General features: G+C 40.4%; 1 protein-coding gene across 5 annotated transcripts in view; it reads left to right on the forward strand.

The window, feature by feature from the left end:
• The window catches only part of col18a1a (collagen type XVIII alpha 1 chain a), a 176222-nt gene that overhangs the window by 106860 nt on the left and 50768 nt on the right, over positions 1-18594 (forward strand). For 4 of the 5 annotated variants that reach the window (XM_014172893.3, XM_014172890.3, XM_082968850.1 and 1 more), the window contains 4 exons: positions 3806-3889; positions 4553-4612; positions 4969-5037; positions 14236-14317. In XM_014172893.3, coding sequence (XP_014028368.2) covers positions 3806-3889; positions 4553-4612; positions 4969-5037; positions 14236-14317 — 295 coding nt within the window. The remainder of the gene's footprint in view (positions 1-3805; positions 3890-4552; positions 4613-4968; positions 5038-14235; positions 14318-18594) is intronic. The other variant, XM_014172892.3, reaches the window with a different exon arrangement.

Consider the following 18594-nt stretch of genomic DNA (forward strand, 5'->3'; position numbering starts at 1 on the left):
CATTATCTAAGGCTGTTGCTCTCTCGTCATGCAGTAGATTGTAAGGTAACACCTTAGTTTAGGGATCACGTAGTGGGCACTAATTTGCAGTTAAAGTGTGTATAAGTAACTAATTCAACTAGCTCTCACAGTTTCATGTCAGAATTATACGTTCATCCATGTTTCTCAAACGTCAACAACTTTCTGTCACAGGATTCGAACTTGCAAACTTTGGTACTGGTCGGTCCCTAGATGGGAGACCAGATGCTGTTGGAAGTGGTGTTGGAGGGCCAGTAGGAGGCACTATTTCTTCTGGTTTAAAAAACTATCCCAATGCCCCAGGGCAGTGATTGGGGACATTGCCCTGTGTAGGATGCCGTCTTTCAGATGGGACGTTAAATGGGTGTTCTGGCTCTCTGGTCACTAAAGATCCCATGGCACTTATCGTAAGAGTAGGGGTGTTAACCCCGGTGTCCTGGCTAAATTCCCAATCTGGCCCTGATACCATCATGGTCACCTAATCATCCCCAGTTTACAATTGGCACATTCATCCCCCCTCCTCTCCCCTGTAACTATTCCCCAGGTCTTTCTGTAAATGAGAATGTGTTCTCAGTTAATTTACCTGGTAAAATAAGGGTTAATAAATGAATAAAAAGAATCCGAGGCAGATGCTTACGCCCATCCGCCATCCCCGTCCACCAACTTGAAGGTAACAGCGCTCACTGTTGCCCCTCGTGGCCTTTTTCCTCATTGAAAACTGACTCATATCACGGGTGACCTGGTAAGGCCTTTATTCTGTGCTATAACAATTAACAAAAATATAAATGCAACATTCAACAATTTCAAAGATTTTACTGAGTTACAGTTCATATCAGGAAATAAGTCATTTGAAATGAATTAATTATGCCGTAATCTATGGATTTCACAACTGGGAATACAGATATGCATCTGTTGGTCACAGATGGTTTATGGGAGAGAAATGAACATCCAATTCTCTGGTGGACATTGCTCCAGTCAGCATGCCAATTGCACCTTCCCTGAAATCTGTGGCATTGTGTTGTGTGACAAAACTGCACATTTAGTGGCCTTTTATTGTCCCCAGCACAAGGTGCACCTGTGTAATGATCATGCTGTTTAATCAGCTTCTCTATATGGCACACCTGTCAGGTGGATGGATTATCTTGGCAAAGGATAAATGCTCAGTAACAGGGATATAAACAAATTTGAGAGAAATAAGCTTTTTGTGCAGCTCATGAAACATGGGACCAACTCTTTACTTGTTGCGTTTTGTATTTTTTTTCAGTATACATTCATATCTGTAAAGGCTAAGATGTAACATTTAGAGAATGGCCTGGGATAATTGAACTTTGAAAATATGATCTAAAAAAGCAAAAATGGGAACAGGTATAGCATACTGAAACAGACATTGTACATGCCTTTTGACAAATAATGCAGTATTGAATCCCCATTTTTTTTTATTGCTTCACTAACTTGCATATTTCTGTGCTGATTCATGACTTCTCAGACAGCATCGTAATTGGATTGTTTTACTTGCTGTCTTGTAAATGTAGACAGTCAGAACCTGTCTCTGACTAAATCGAGATAATTGGATGATTTAGGTAAAACGTGGTCAGAGGGAACAATGATAGTTTTAGTGTGAATGGGCAATCCAATAACCTCAAGGTGAGGAAGTTGTCTTTTTGTGCTTATTGACACAGAGCGATAGAGACATTAAAAAAGGGAGGGGCAGAGGTTAATTTCATGTCCATGAAAAGTTTGTAGTCCTGCTCACAGTTGACTGATTTTGCTGGGCAATTATCGGACATGTCTTCAAGCAAAGTACACCTCAAGGCATCGGAATGCTCAGAGCAAAGTCCCAAATAGCGCTCCTTTGGGTTTTAGACAGCTCGGGCCGTCTGTCCTATCTTGGCAAGACCAAATTAGGGGATTTAAACAGAAGTATTTGGCCAAATGTCAGGGCATAGTCTATTTTTTGTCTAAGCTGTATAAAATGAAGTTTTTCCTCTTTTTAAAGACCGTTGTTAGAGACTTGCATTATCTGTAGACTCAATGCCGATTTGAACCCTTATCCCTGTAATCAGAAGGTACAGGCCAGTTACAATGGATTACCTTTTGAGAGGAATGTAGCCATTCAAGTGAAATTTAGATAGTCCATGAGATTGGCATTATTGATAGTTTTTACGTATTTTAAAGCTATACATTGTTTGTTGACACAGACTCAAATTACAATAGAAACATATATAATGGAGTAATACAACCATGGTAAGTTAAATTGCACCTGCTTCCAGGACCGGAAGTAACAGGGGAAAATTAAAAGGCACTTATCCTGTACAGACTGGAGATAGCCTCATAGTGGAAAATGGGCTAATCAAATAAATTAAATACATGTCTTTGATAGCTGCTTAGGGACATTGAATGCTCGTGAACACAACTGTGGGCGTTTATCGAAAGAGAAGCTCATAACTAAGAGAGCTTTTATCAGTTTAAAACAGGGGTCTCCAACAGGTCGATAGCCCACATATGAGTGGCTCGCCAAACAATTCAGGAAGTATATCCAATGTTTTCCACCGCAAACTGTCATAAACAACTCTCACAAGTATCAGCTCCAGGCTACTATCTAATCAATGCAACATTGACATTATCCCACCCCTATTTAGCCACTATTGGCTTAAAAAGCCAAACCTAACACTATCTGCCAATTAATTTCCAGCAATATTGCCCCTGTCTGTGTGTTGCATGCCTTTGTCTGTAACTCAGTGTGTAGCCAGTTGATGTGATAAGTCTTGTGGGTTGACAAAACCTTCTCAATTAACTCCAAAGTAGGCTTACCTGGCAGAAGTATATCATGAGTAAGTATTTAATTTGTATATACTATTTGTTATTTGCAAACTTTGCCATGAAATGAGCAGCAGCAGTACAGAACCATCGCTAGGTTGGCACAATCGTTACTCGCTAGATGCACAATTAAAGGGCCAGTGCACAGTTAAAGGGGAATTACCCCCAAAAATCGAAATGTTAGTTTTCTTCCAGACCTAAAAAAAAATGTCTTCTGATCATATATACGCATTGACATGGACTCAGAACTCAGAACATCCAATTTAGTTTTTTTCTCTATGAACAATTGTCATAGTGAAAAACAAAAAACATCTAAAACCAGGAAACTTTTAACAGAGAATACATCATTTGGGAAAATATGAAACATAATTTGGGTGGGGGGGATTTCATAGGGCCCCCTTAGTTGTTTATTAACCATTATTTTACCAGGTATATTGACAGGAAACGGTGCACTACTTTCTCTTGTACACTAAGGACCTAGGGAAGAGTGCCTATTTGAAAGCTAGGGAAAAAATGAGTAGCTCGTGACATTTTTTAGCTCGTGACATCATTTTTTAAAGTATCTCTCATGCTATGAAAGGTTGGAGACCCCTGAATTAATGGGAGTCATTGAAAGAGGCTATTGTGGTGGCGAGTTTGATGGACTAAGACCACGGAGGATGACAGAGTGTCATATCAGAGGAGCCCTTTTCATTTCTCAACACTTGGGGCGGCTGTATTAAACCCCTCGGCTTCTCTCACGAGAGGGGGTTTTCCACCAGAAACCACCACATAGATCAGGGACGTATGTTTTAAGAGACAGGACTTAAGAGGGAAGATAATGTGTGATGTGTTTGTTATTGTGTAGAGCAGGGCCGACGTGTGTGGGCTTAATGGGGGAGAAGAATGCAGACATGTGTACAGGCCGTGTATTGACAAGTGTGTGTGTGTGTGTGTGTGTGTGCGTGTGCTTGCCTTTGTATTTTCATAGGGGGTGATCGGGGAGCTGAGGGTCGTTGGAGACCCTCGGGCCGCTGAAAGACAGTGTGAAGAGGAAGGGGATGACTCGGATGCGGTAAGTGACCCTCTTGACCCGCTACCGATACAAAAACAGGTGCAACAGCTTAGTGCTTCTACATTTACATTTAAGTCATTTAGCAGACGCTCTTATCCAGAGCGACTTACAAATTGGATACAGTTGTTGGCTAAGCAAGGTATAGGGAGTCTAAAACTTACAGGGAACTCTTGGGAACAACAAGTTGTTTCTGTAGGAGTTGGATATGCTACAGTACATCCCCAAGCCCTTTGATGTGTAGAAATATTCAAAGTTGCCATAGGTACACGATCTACGCCAATTAAGCATATTTGTTTCATACGTGTCAGTTAGTTATACATTTGACTTGAATTGCATACGTTAACATATTTACGGCATAAATCCCATGTATTTCTGTGATGCATTACATGTTAGTTATCAATTTAGTATTAATAGCATACATTAGTATGTATTAATAGCATACGCCTGTGTATTTCTGTGGTGTTTGGATGTTGTGGGCAATTAATGAAGGAACATTCCTCTTGATGTATTCAATAGGAAGCAAACAGGAGCAAACGGGCTGACATGGGGAGGGAACAACCTGAACTTGTCCAATAAGAAACACTTGTTTTTCTTAGTTTCCCTTGTAAAACGTTTTGCTACGATTTATGCTAATGAATACACCTCTGGTCTCTCTCCTCCCAGGCTTCAGGAGACGGCGGAAGCGGTGACGAAGGGATACCGGACGGGAAGAAGAAAGGATCGGTATGATCATTTGACAAACATTTTAGTGTTCACATTTGGTTGCCATCCACAAACAAGCACGTTCGTTCCATCTAAGCGATCTTGTGTTTCCTGTTCCCTTTTGGGACTACACTATTGGAGACCATGATCTAAATCCAGGTTATCTGTGATGTTTCTAAGTCAGAGTTCGAACGGGAAGGCTTGACTATGTACTGGTTGTAGGAAGTTTGGAAATGTCGCCATATGATGGGTTTTCAATACAATGTTCGCTCATAGTTTTTGTAGTGACTCCTTTGTAGGAAAATAGTTTGTGAATAATAGCTACATTATGAAGGTGATGGATTTCTCTCTCTCCCCCCACTCACTTTCCCCCATAGGGTACATCCATATGGGACGCAAAGGTACGAAAATACGTGCGGGTTGAAGATGTCAAACTGACAGTTACGGTACGTGCTCTGAAATCAGTTTTACCTGTATATGTTGGCGTTCACCCACAAGCATGTGAAATTTCACCTTTTGATTTGTCAGCACCGCTCTTTGTTCTTGTGAGCAGCCTATTCACTATATACTGTCGTGCACTATGTAAGGAACTATGTAGGGCACCCTATTCAAATGACACCATGTCCTGTTCACTACTATAGTGCATTATATAGGCAATAGGGTGCCATTTGGGATGCAACCATCCGCGTCATTGAATTTTAAACATATGGTCAACATGGAAACCGAGTTATCTGTAGGGAGCTGGATACGGTATAGGGAGGTGGTACATTGTGGGGACTGTATATAGCCCGGTTTCGCTGCGGCATGTCACTTGGACGATGTCCTAAACTAACACAATCGTCGTCCATAATCTGCTGTAGTAGCTTATACCCCCCCCTTCCCCCCCCCAAAAAAAACACACACAAACATTTTCAGCGGGGACCCCATTTTTAAACTACTGTATATATATTTTTTAAAACGTTTGTATATTTTCCCCATACAATCTGTACTCTTAATTTTTTGCTCCTAAAATAGAAAAATTGCCGATCCCACTGCAGTTCCCCCGCGACCCCGACTTTGAATACCAATGCTCTACAACAAGCAAATGTTGCAGCACAACCGCCGACCAACCTCCATACAGCGCCGCCGTCACGGCACGCCAGTCCAATTACTTTGGAAGGCTAAGGAGAAAACCAGATGTCTGGTCCAGGTCAGGGCGATGATATCTCCAAGGTTCTATTTTGTTATTTTGACTGCTTTCTCAGACTTAAGTTGAGAGCACAGCAATAGAGAGGGATGCAACGGAAAGAGAGGGCGGGGAATGTTGTACCTGTAGCAGGGGTCTAATACTCCCTCTTTGTCCTGCCAAGCCTTGTAGGTTCCACAGGGCTCTGGGTGCATGGCCTAACTTTGAAGCCTTGTGCCACTTGACAGTGGGGCTTTCCGCCCACCAGACAAGTGTTTATTATCATCATATGGAACAGCTGTGGATTCGGAATATTATCTGTTTCATTACATTGCTTAATGCCTGTCTGACTTCCCGGCAAGTTTGGACAAGCAAAGACGGAAATGCAGACACTTTTCCATTGTGTGACTGATGGCAGGTTTTAGCGTGATTGATGGACTTGCAAGTTGTCATCGTTACATGGTGCACTAAGGGCAGGAATTCAGCCAAATCTGCACTGCAGGAAAACGACAACATTGTTCCTGCACCATTAAAGGGATGGTTATAAGTGTGCGGGAAGTGATGTTGACATGCAGGTTTACTACAGTGCAGGTTGTGTTGAATATTCCACCCATATGCTTAGAAATGTTGAGGGTAAAAAAAAAAATTGGTAGGATGATCTACCTATTGTCAAACTTAAGTCCCATTATACAGTCATCTGGGTGAAAGTGCATCTAATTTAATATTTCATTTTTTTAAGACTGCTCGTGACAGTGAAGTAAACATACTTCTTATTTCATTACATTTCTAAATCAATTGAGTCTCGAAGCTCATGTGGACTCTGGGATTAGGCATGTGTGTATTCAGAGTGAAAATCTGGTCTTTGTGCCAGCTTTACCTTGTTTGCATCAACTTTGTGATCAAAATAGTTTAGTTCTTAGCACACAAGTTTCAATCTGCAAGTGCAAAATTGGGCTTGTGCCATCTATGGTTAAATTAAATTGTGTTTTCAAATCAATCACCACCCGGAGCCTCATCTATACCCACTCTCCTCACTCCCACCTCTCAGAAATTATGAATGCATGGGAGTATAAGTGTGTGTCTGTTTTATTACATATATCCCCTTGTATCGCTCATATAACACTCACCAAAGCCAAATTCTTCACGTAGTTGACCTCAGGCCCTACAATAGGAAGAATGTTTGCCCATAGAGGAAACTGGTTAATTAAACAGTGAAGAATTCCGTACCTTTTCTTTCACATGCCCCCTCCTGCCGTCTATCCATCGTCCCACCCAGTGTTCCCCTCTCAGATTCCACTAGGGAAAAATGAGACTTTTCACCTGGTGAAGAATGAGCTTAGAAAATGGGGGTGTTTGGTGTAATCTCCCTGAGTGGGACAAGTCTGGAAATGGCCTCTTCTCTTCCAACCCTGCATATTCTCCCACCTCTAGAGCACTAGTGGGGATGGCAGAACTTTGCCAGTCCTTCCTTGTCTCTACTCCTTAACACACACACACACACACACACACACACACACACACACACCCTGACACACACACACACTCAGACACCAGCTCCTCCACTCTATTCTCTGACCCCTATCTGAAGAGCTGGAGCCCAAAACGGGTCACATTCCTGTTGCCAGACGTGTTCCTCCCGACCAATATAATTGCTGCCTGTCGCCATCCCATCCACACCCAGTGGGAGAACGTACGCCCACTGTCTCTCTCACTCAGAGAAGAAAGAAAGGGGGAATGGGAAGGAGGGGAGTCCAGACTGGAATTTTCTTTCTTGACCCTCTTACCATCCCCCTTCTCTAAGCTTGACACCTGTTATTTGATCAGCCCCCCCCCCCCCCCCCCCATGATCAATGTTAGTAGCTACCCTAACATTTTGCCGTGTAGTGAATACATAAACTTATGCGGGCCACTACTACATATCTGCCCTTTTTATAGTTTTTGTCATCCAGTAAACCGTTGTGCATATTATATAACCTACATACATAGATGTGTGTAGGTATGGGAAAACATAGAAACTTGTGCACTATACAACTCCCTATACCCTTCAGCTCAACTCAGTGTTGTATGTTCATAATGACCACACATAAACTGCATGCCACCGTCACAGCTACTTGCAACACCACTGTAGACACTACCTCACAGAGGGGGAGAAAGTGTGTTTGCTTGGTCATGGGTATTCATTTGTTTATGGTAAGCAAACTGAGCAGTTTAACAAGGTGTGCATAAAAATGTAATTACATAATGGACACCAGACAGTGCAAGGCTGCCAACCATTAGCACATATGATTACCCCATTACAAAAATAAAATTTCACAAAACATAGACATACATAGCTACAAATGGGCTGTTTTTTGGCAATATTATGGAAGAGGGGAAGCCAACATTGAGTATTTACCACAACATAAACATATACTCTTTACATTTTATTGTTATTTTTGTGAGGGAACTACTGTACAAATACCCATTAAACAATACTAAGTCAGTTGGGAACTTTGAGTTTCCTTGGAGCTGGCTGTATTTTTATGTTTTCATTCTCCTAGCAATTTGGTTGTATTATCACCCGATAACAATTTTTAACATTAACTTGGCTACATCCCAAAACATGAACTCCATAAAAGTCATTGTTTTCTTTGTCAGAGAACTACAAATATTCATGTCGCATTATTAGGGATTGTTATTCTTCGATTCTTACATATAACTCAAGCATAGATTGGTAACTTTTTGGCTAATTTAACACACGTAACTTACAGGGCATGAGACAAAAAGAATGGCATGCCGGTCAAAAAGAATGGCACATATTGGCCTCGGAGACACAGTGTCGGTGTGGTGCCCTCCCTGAAAGCCGTGATAGGACAAATCTGCGCTGTGACTGACTGTCTAGAGGTGTTGGGCCAGCTAGCCTTGGATACTCCTCGACAGTCATGTTTTTCACCTGTGTTCTGCCATTCTTCCGGGGTCCTCTCCTGCCTTGTCTTGCTGTGCTGTGTGGTGGAAGCTGGAGGTCGGTATCTGCTCCGTGACAGAATGTGTCTAGATGTGCTTGGCTTGCTAGCCCAGGATACCCCGCCTGGTAGACTCGCCACCGGTGATTTCCTGGTCTACAGGGCCCGCTGCTGCTGGTCTACAGGGCCCTCTGCTGCCTCACTGTGCGGTAGCCTACTGCAATGCGACTGTGCACGTTGACCAGATCCACACACCGGGTGAAATCCCTGTCAGCACACACCTTCAGGGCTATTGAACACACTGGGGTCCTAACTAAGGAACCAACGCTCGGGCTCACACTTGGTTTCTGATTCTAGTAGACCAGTAGGCTACAGCTGAACATTTTTAGGGCATTTGAGGTTTTAATTTGTTAACATTTTAATTTGTTGATTTTCTTTTTGTTCTAGCGAATTGTTAGATTCAATGGTTTAAAATGGGTGTTTTTGTACAAATGGTTTTAATTGCTGCTTATCTGGTGTATGGCGCATTGCATAGTCTTATGTAAACTTTCGACTTCAACTGTATATACTGTACTCTATACCATCTACTGCATCTTGCCTATGCCGCACCGCCATTGCTCATCCATATAGTTATATGTACATATTCTTATTAATTCCTTTACACTGTGTGTATAAGCTAGTTGTTGTGAAATTGTTAGATGACATGTTAGATATTACTGCACAGTCGGAACTAGAAGCACAAGCATTTCGCTACACTCGCATTAACATCTGCTAACCATGTGTATGTGACCAATAATATTTGATTTGAAGAGTGTGCAAGGCGGTATTGAATGTGTTACTGTTTGTCCATGTGTCACTGTCTGTCACCTTACATTTTTCTCTCGATCTGTGTGCACCTACGTTGTAAACTTTAATTCATAAGCTAGGTTGTAGCAACCTCATGATGTGTATAGGACAAATGTGAGTATCATGTAGTAGCCTAAACCTATCGCTGTTACAATGAACTGGGGGAATGGAATATGAATGACAGTCATCTAATATGCTGTAATAGAAATAAGGCCATACTCATGAAAAAAAATGCTACTGCGTGCAATGGACCTCTCTCTCCTCCTGGCTAAATCAGTTACACACTTGTGTACAAAGCATTGATCGGGCAACTCCCTTTGTATCTCAGTTCCTTACTGACCAGATCAGTCACTCAATATATTCTTCGTTAAGAGTTGCTTGATCATTGCTAGACAGCCATTTTCAAGTCTGTAACTAGGCTACTCAAGAACATTCAATGTCATCTTGGTAAGAAACTCGAGGCCTTGTGTTTAAGGATATTGTCCTGCTGAAAGGTGAATTTAATGACAAGCATACCCATAACATGATGCAGCCACCACCATGCTTGAAGCGGGGTGTGTCATGTTGGATTTGCCACACACACAACGCTTTGTATTCAGGACATAAAGTTAATTTCTTTGCAACATTTTTCGCAGTGCATTATTGCAAACAGGATGCCTGTTTTGGAATATTTTTTATTCTGTACAGGCTTCCTCCTTTTCACTATGTCATTTAGGTTAGTATTGTGTACTAACAACAATGTTGTTGATCCATCCTCAGTTTTCTCCTCTCACAGCAATTAAACCCTGTAACTGTTTTAAAGTCGCCATTGGCCTCATGGTGTAATCTCTGAGCGGTTTCTTTCCTCTCCGGAAACTGAGTTAGGAAGGACGCCTGTATCTTTGTAGTGAATGGGTGTATTGATACACCATCCAAAGTGTTATTAATAACTTCACCGTGCTCAAAGGGATATTCAATGTCTGCTATTTTTATTTTTGCCCATCTACCAATAGATGCCTGTCTTTGATGAAGCCTTTGTTACTTTAGGCTTAGCTCCTGGATCTTTTCTTTGTTCCAAGACCTTTCCCTCCGCTGCTCTCTCTTCCTTTCTCCCTCCTTCCAGTGGAGACAATTCCTCCTTCTCCCCCTTAATTTCCTTTTCACCTGTCTTTGGTTCCGTCATCATCCGGCTTGAAGGACCATTGAAAGATTAGTGGAATCTGTGTGGGTAGCTGGACAGGTAGGATGACTGACAGTGAGGGTGGTCATGGGTCAGGTGACAGAGGAATGGATGAGACTGAGGCAGGAATTCCTTTAACCATAAAGTGGTATATTTACTGAGTAGTCTGTGCTGCATAACAAAGGAAACAGAATAACGTGTATCCAATCAAATCCATCATCACAAAGATCTAATCATAACAATCATTCATTATTAACATCATTTAGGGAATTCAACAATACAGTTAATTAATAAGTCAATAGGAATCATCGGTGAGTACCGTAATTTCCGGACTATTAAGCGCACCTGAATATAAGCCGCACCCACTGAATTAAAAAATATATATATTATTTTGAACATAAATAAGCCGCACATGTCTATAAGCCGCAGGTGCCTACCGGTACATTGAAACAAATGAACTTTACACAGGCTTTAACGAAACACGGCTTGTAACAAATATAAATAGGCTTTAACGAAACGGCTTGTAACAAAAAATAAAAAAAATTCAGTAAGCTTTAGTTGTCTTTTTGCACTGAGTCAATTCCTCACGCTGCTGTTTCCAACGTCTTATCATCGACTCATTAAGACCAAGCTCCCGTGCAGCAGCTCTATTTCCTTTTCCAACAGCCAGATCAATCGCCTTCAACTTGAAAGCTGCATCATATGCATTTCTCCGTGTCTTTGCCATGATGAGGGTGACAAAATGACTACCGTAATCAGAATGATGGGAAGTTTGATAACGCTCGATTTAATCTAAACAGTAAACAAAAAAGTTGTTTGACCCGTTGGGCAATTTCATTGGTCTAATGAAAGCTTCATGCCACCAAAAAACTGAGCACGTCACAGAGTGTGTTTTTTTGGAGAAAAAAAAATTGAAAGCGGGAAAAATCCATATATTGTTTAAGCCGCGAGGTTCAAAACCTGGGAAAAAAGTTGCGGCTTATAGTCTGGAATTTACGGTAATTTAGGCTCGTAACTATTTATCATAAATCATGAAAGAATAATACAAACAGTGATCGGTTATTCAATCTCTAATCGCCATTAGTTGGATATCAGAGCCGATCAGTTCAACAGACAATGACTTTCTTATTTCACCCTTTCAAGTGTCTTCATGTGTACACGTAATTTCATTACATATTTACCATACCAATTGCATAATTGGCCTATTATGATCCGTAGGGCCGGGATCATTGACCATTCACATTACACAAAATGTTTGAAGTGTGCGCTCCAAGCCCGATAATAACTTCAAAAAAACAACTGATGGCCCACTCTCCCGATCGCAACAGATAGTTCAGATGAAAGTTCAGATGAAAGTTCAGATGAAGGGTAACAGAGTCGGTGGACTTACGTGGATTCATGGACGCACAGAACTTCTGGATTAGACAGAGTGAAGGAAGAGAAAGCAGCGCGATCAGGCGATGGTGATTTTCTCCTTTTATGGAGTGGAGATCTGTCGGACATTTCCACCTGACCTAATTAACCTCTCTGGGCCAGTGGGACGTTAGTGTCCCACCCTAGTCAACAGCCAGTGGAATCGCGTGGCGCGAAATACAAATACCTCAAAAATACTATAACTTCAATTTCTCAAACATATGACTATTTTACACCATTTGAAAGATAAGACTCTCGTTAATCCAACCACGTTGTCCGATTTAAAAAAGGCTTTACAGCGAAAGCAAAACATTAGATTATGTCAGGAGAGTACCCTGCCAAAAATAATCACACAGCCATTTTCAAAGCAAGCATATATGTCACAAAAACCAAAACCACAGCTAAATGCAGCACTAACCTTTGATCTTCATCAGATGACACTCCTAGGACTTTATGTTATACAATACATGCATGTTTTGTTCAATCAAGTTCATATTTATATCAAAAATCAGCTTTTTACATTAGCATGTGATGTTCAGAACTAGCATACCCACCGAAAACTTCCGGTGAATTTACTAAATTACTCATGATAAACGTTCACAAAATACATAACAATTATTTTAAGAATTATAGATACAGAACTCCTTTATGCAAGCGCTATGTCAGATTTTAAAATAGCTTTTCGGCAAACGCACATTTTGCAATATTCTGAGTACATAGCTCGGCCATCACAGGCTAGCTAATTTGACACCCATCAATTTTGGGGCAACCTAAACTCAGAATTACTATTAGAAAAATTGGATTACCTTTGCTGTTCTTCGTCAGAATGCACTCCCAGGACTTCTACTTCCACAACAAATGTTGTTTTGGTTCCAAATAATCCATAGTTATATCCAAATACCTGAACGCACGAACAAATACCATTTTGTTCGTGCGTCCAGGTCACTATCCGAAGGGTAACGCGCGTGCACATTTCGTGACAACAAATTTCAAAATATTCCATTACCGTACTTAGAAGCATGTCAAACGCTGTTTAAAATCAATTTTTATGATATTTTTCTCATAAAATAGCGATAATATTCCAAGCGGACAACGTTGTATTCATTCAAAGACTGAAAGAAAAAAATGGAGAAGTCTCGTGAACGCGCATCTGTCTCACTGTCCCCAGGCAGGCCACTTTCAAACACTGCTGCTGTACTTTGCCCAGAGACAGGAGACACGTCATTCCGCTTTCTGAACGCTTTAGAGAGCCAATGGAAGCCTTAGAAAGTGTCACGTAACAGCACAGATGCTGTAATGTCGATAGAGATGCAACAGAAGGACAACAAATTGTCAGACAGGGCACTTCCTGCATGGAATCTTCTCAGGTTTTGCCTGCCATATGAGTTCTGTTATACTCACAGACACCATTCAAACAGTTTTAGAAACTGTAGAGTGTTTTCTATCCAAGTCTACTAATTATATGCATATTCTCGTTTCTGGGCAAGAGTAGTAACCAGTTTAAATTGGGTATGTTTTTTTATCCGGCCGTGAAAATACTGCCCCCTAGCCCCAACAGGTTAAAGCGCCCCTGGCCCAGCTGAGTAAGTGGCAATGAATTAAAGGATTATTCCACCAACTCCATGGGCTTTTTCTACAGGCTGTAACACAACAAAATGTGAAAGAATCAATGGGTGGGAATACATTCTGAAGGCACTCAATGAATTAGCCTCTAATGAATTTGAGAATGATTAGTTGCTGCATTTGGCCATTCTACACCACTTGATAGCACTATATCACGCTAGGGTTATAAGAACTGAACCGATGGACATGGGGTCATGAAATTTGGTACGTAAACCTTATGTATATGTCCTTAGAAGTTTACCTGCTGCGTTCTTGCTTCATCCTGGTGGTATTGAGAGAGAAACATGGTAATGCTTTCACTGATTGCACATAAAAGGTAGTTCCTACATGATATAGTGCTTGCTTTGTTATGCAACTGATCTTTTGTCCTTTCTGTCGTTCTGTGAACCCTGTTCATTGCTGCTCACACCTATATTTATTTATGTTTTTTTCTCTTTGGAGCCCATCTGGATGTAGTTGTATGTTTTTTCAATGTTGTTTTACCGTCTTCCTCCAGACTACTCCAACGTCATCACGCCCCATTCAACAGCCCCCGTTGACCCGGAAACAACCAGAGGTGTCTCCCAAGAAAGAGAGGGGTGAGTTCTATAGGTCCTAGTCTAGACAAGACAGACTGTATGGGTTTACAAGACCACTAGTCTTGTTGTTAATAATATTAATATATCATTTATAAGACTTGTGTTATTGATTTGTTTTACATGCATCTGTATTATGTTTTCATGTAGTAACATTGGCCTCTGATAAATATTGACATTCACCAAATTTGACATGAAGGTTATGATATTATGAGAAGTTACTAAAATACTACAGGTGTTTTTACTTTAAGCCATGTCTTTATAACATTGCTTTACAGAACAATGGATGTGATGTTTTGTAGGCGTGGAAGTAACTGCTAGCAAGTATTACATTTAGGGATGTCAAAGTTAACGCGTTAATCACATCTCCATTTCTTCACCGCACGGACACTTTTAAGCGAATGTGTTTTCGCACGGACCCTTTTAAGCCCAACACACAACATGCTCTGTGCGGTGTGCACTCGGTAGTGCTCTGTCTCTACTGTGGTACTTCAACAGCCACTATGCGCGCGCAGCTTTGAGCAACCATTTTCAAGGAAGGTTAACCTGAAGTTAAATCATAAACACATTCCCAGGCGTTTCTTTACATAACATCAGAGCTGCCAGCTCTCTCGCATTGGCCTTGAGACACACACGCATTTGAGCCTCTTCTCACGATCACACGCCACACCTCTATCTCACGCATTGAAAAGTACTGTTTTTAAGTCCATTGTATTGTGCGTTAACTTTTCAAATGTGCTCCAAATCGTTTTGAAATAGGAGCATCTGCGACTGCATCTGCAACAACACCCGCGGAACCTCTATCATAACCTGTCTTGCCCCAGCACTGTGAACCACGGCACATTGAAGCATATGATTGGTCTCGTTATGTTAGTGATAGGATGCGCGTTTTAAAGAAACGCCCCTCAAGACGAGAGTGGAGTTTAATGGAGGGGGAACGTTCTCAGCTGAGTTTATAGAACTGTAAAAAAAAAAAAAAAAAAAAAAAAAAAAGCAGCATGGTAGCGCTGTTTTATGTACAATGTCAACAAAATGAGGTTGCTGTTACTCCCATCCCTTTTGCAGAATGCAGCCTTTTGACAACATGTCCTAAAGTCAATTTAAAACAGCATTAGTCCCCTACTTTATTTAGTCTGATGAGTTGAACAATTCTCATTCTTAACAAAGAACACTTCTGTTATTCCCCAAACTTAGTATTTTATTATTCCAAGACTGCAATCTATAATTTGGTTACCAACTCACTGCCATCAACCATTAGTATTTCCTGTGCAGAGCATTCCCACTGACCTTCCCACTGTTTCTCCATTTGCCTGTCTCCCCATCTAATTTCATTACTGTCTGAATAAAGTGTCAAAACACAAAAAAAAATGTTTAAAATATTAGCATGCTTTACATTTTATCACCCAAAAATCGGCAAGTAACAAAGTCGTACATTTTTTTTGTGTTCATTTAATGTTCAAAGCTTTCTGAATACACGTGATCTGTGTTTTTTTCCCCCACTCTGGTCATAGGCCTAAGCCATATAGAAAATACATAGAATTGCAGGAAATTAGCTTTAAAACGTTACAGACCCCCTTCTAGGCAAAATCTCACTCCAAGCTTTCTTAAAAAGTTGTCAGGCCTGCATCATTTGTACAGAAGTAGCTCGCTTGTTATGCTAACAAAAGCTAGCTAGCTAACCAAAATAATGTTTCAACTAACTTCCCACAATGATTTTAATCAGAAGAGGACATCCATTCCATGTACAGTGAGGGAAATAAGTATTTGATCCCCTGCTGATTTTGTACGTTTTCCCACTGACAAAGAAATTATCAGTCTATAATTGTAATGGTAGGTTTATTTGAACAGTGAGAGACAGAATAACAACAAAACAATCCAGAAAAACACATGTCAAAAATGATATAAATTGATTTGCATTTTAATAGTGAAATAATTATTTGACCCCTCTGCAAAACATGACTTAGTACTTGGTGGCAAAACCCTTGTTGGCAATCAGAGGTCAGACATTTCTTGTAGTTGGCCACCAGGTTTGCACACATCTCAGGAGGGATTTTGTCCCACTCCTCTTTGCAGATCTTCTCCAAGTCATTAAAACCTGTTGGGGATACAATCCCGTTAACGGGATTGGTTGGGCAACAACCAGTGAGATAACACGGTGCGAAATTAAAAAATAATAATCTCAAAATTAAAATTCAAGTATTATACGGCATTTCAAAGATACTCTACTCGTTAATCCAATCACATTGTCCGATTTCAAAAAGGCTTTATGGTGAAAGCAAAACATTAGATTATTTTAGCATAGCACATCAGCAAAAAAAAATAATTAAGCACGATAGCCATCACAAAACCGGATATACAGCTAAAATTAAGCACTAACCTTTGACAATCTTCATCAGATGACACTCCTAGGACATCATGTTAGACAATACATGCATTTTTTGTTTGATCAAGTTTATATTTATGTCCAAAAACCCAATTTTTACATTGGTGCGTTACGTTCAGAAAATGTTCTCCCCGATAACTGCCGGTGAATAGGCACATTTAATTTACGGAAGAACTCATAACGTTGAAAAAAAATTATAACAATTATTTAAAGAATTAGAGATAATCTACTCCTTTATGCAGCCACTTTGTCAGATTTCAAAATAACTTTACGGAAACAGCACATTGTTCAATATTCTGAGTACAGAACTTAGCCTTCAATGCTAAGCTATACAGTTAGCCTACAACCCCGACGTCGACAAATCTCTAAAAATATGTTCGAAATATTTACTTATCTTTGCTGATCTTCGGCAGAATGCACTCGGATGGGCACCCACTTCCACAAGAAATGTTCATTTGTTCTGCAAAGCCCATAATTTATTTCCAAATACGTCCGTTTTGTTGACCCATTCAGAACACTTTACAATGCCATGTGGCGTGGACGCAAATCCGTTGACGAAATGGCCAAAAGTTCCATTACTGTTTGTAGAAACACGTCAAACGATGTTTACAATCAATCCTTTAGGGTATTTTTTTACATAAAATTGCGATAATTTTACAACCGGGCTATAGGTATTCGTCATACAAGAAAAATAAAACAACAGCTGAGTCACGTGGATGCGCGTCATAAGACACCTGTTCTCAGACTGGCCAGGGATTGAACGAGCCAGAATTTTCTGCCCGGTTACAGATGACGGATGAAAGCAGTTCCTAAAGATTGTTGACAGCCAATGGAAGAGTTAGGAGGTGCAACCTAAATCCTATGTCATTGTAGTTTTTCAAGGGATTCAAAAGAAAAAATACATTTCGAATTTCTCCCACTTCCTGACTCAATTTTTCTCCGTTTTTTTGCCTGTCATATGAGTTCTGTTATACTCAGACACCATTCAAACAGTTTTAGAAACTTCAGAGTGTTTTCTATCCAAATCGACTAATAATATGCATATTCTATTTTCTGGGGCAGAGTAGTAACCTGTTTAACCTCTCTGGGCTAGGCGGGACGAAATCGTCCCACCTACGCAACAGCAAGTGTAATCCCATGGCGCGATTTTCAAATACCATAGAAATGCTATTACTTCAATTTCTCAAACATATGACTATTTTACACCATTTTAAAGACAAGACTCTCGTTAATCTAACCACACTGTCCGATTTCAAAAAGGCTTTACAACGAAAGCAAAACATTAGATTATGTCAGCAGAGTACCCAGCCAGAAATAATCAGACACCCATTTTTCAAGCTAGCATATAATGTCACATAAATCCAAACCACAGCTAAATGCAGCACTAACCTTTGATGATCTTCATCAGATGACAACCCTAGGACATTATGTTATACAATACATGCATGTTTTGTTCAATCAAGTTCATATTTATATCAAAAAACAGCTTTTTACATTAGCATGTGACGTTCAGAACTAGCATACCCCCCGGAAGAATTTGCTAACAATTTACTAAATTACTCACGATAAACGTTCACAAAAAACATAATAATTATTTTAAGAATTATAGATACAGAACTCCTTTGTGCAATCGAGGTGTCCGATTTTAAAATAGCTTTTCGGTGAAAGCACATTTTGCAATATTCTGAGTACATAGCCCAGCCATCACGGCTAGCTATTTAGACACCCACCAAGTTTAGCCCTGACCAAACTCCGATTTACTATTACAAAAGTTTGATTACCTTTGATGTTCTTTGTCAGAATGCACTCTCAGGACTGCTACTTCAATAACAAATGTTGGTTTGGTCCAAAATAATCCATCGTTATATCCAAATAGCGGCGTTTTGTTTGTGCGTTC

Source organism: Salmo salar, chromosome 25, assembly GCF_965601325.2.
Source record: "Salmo salar chromosome 25, fSalSal1, whole genome shotgun sequence".
In the NCBI taxonomy this organism is placed as follows: Eukaryota; Metazoa; Chordata; class Actinopteri; order Salmoniformes; family Salmonidae; genus Salmo; species Salmo salar.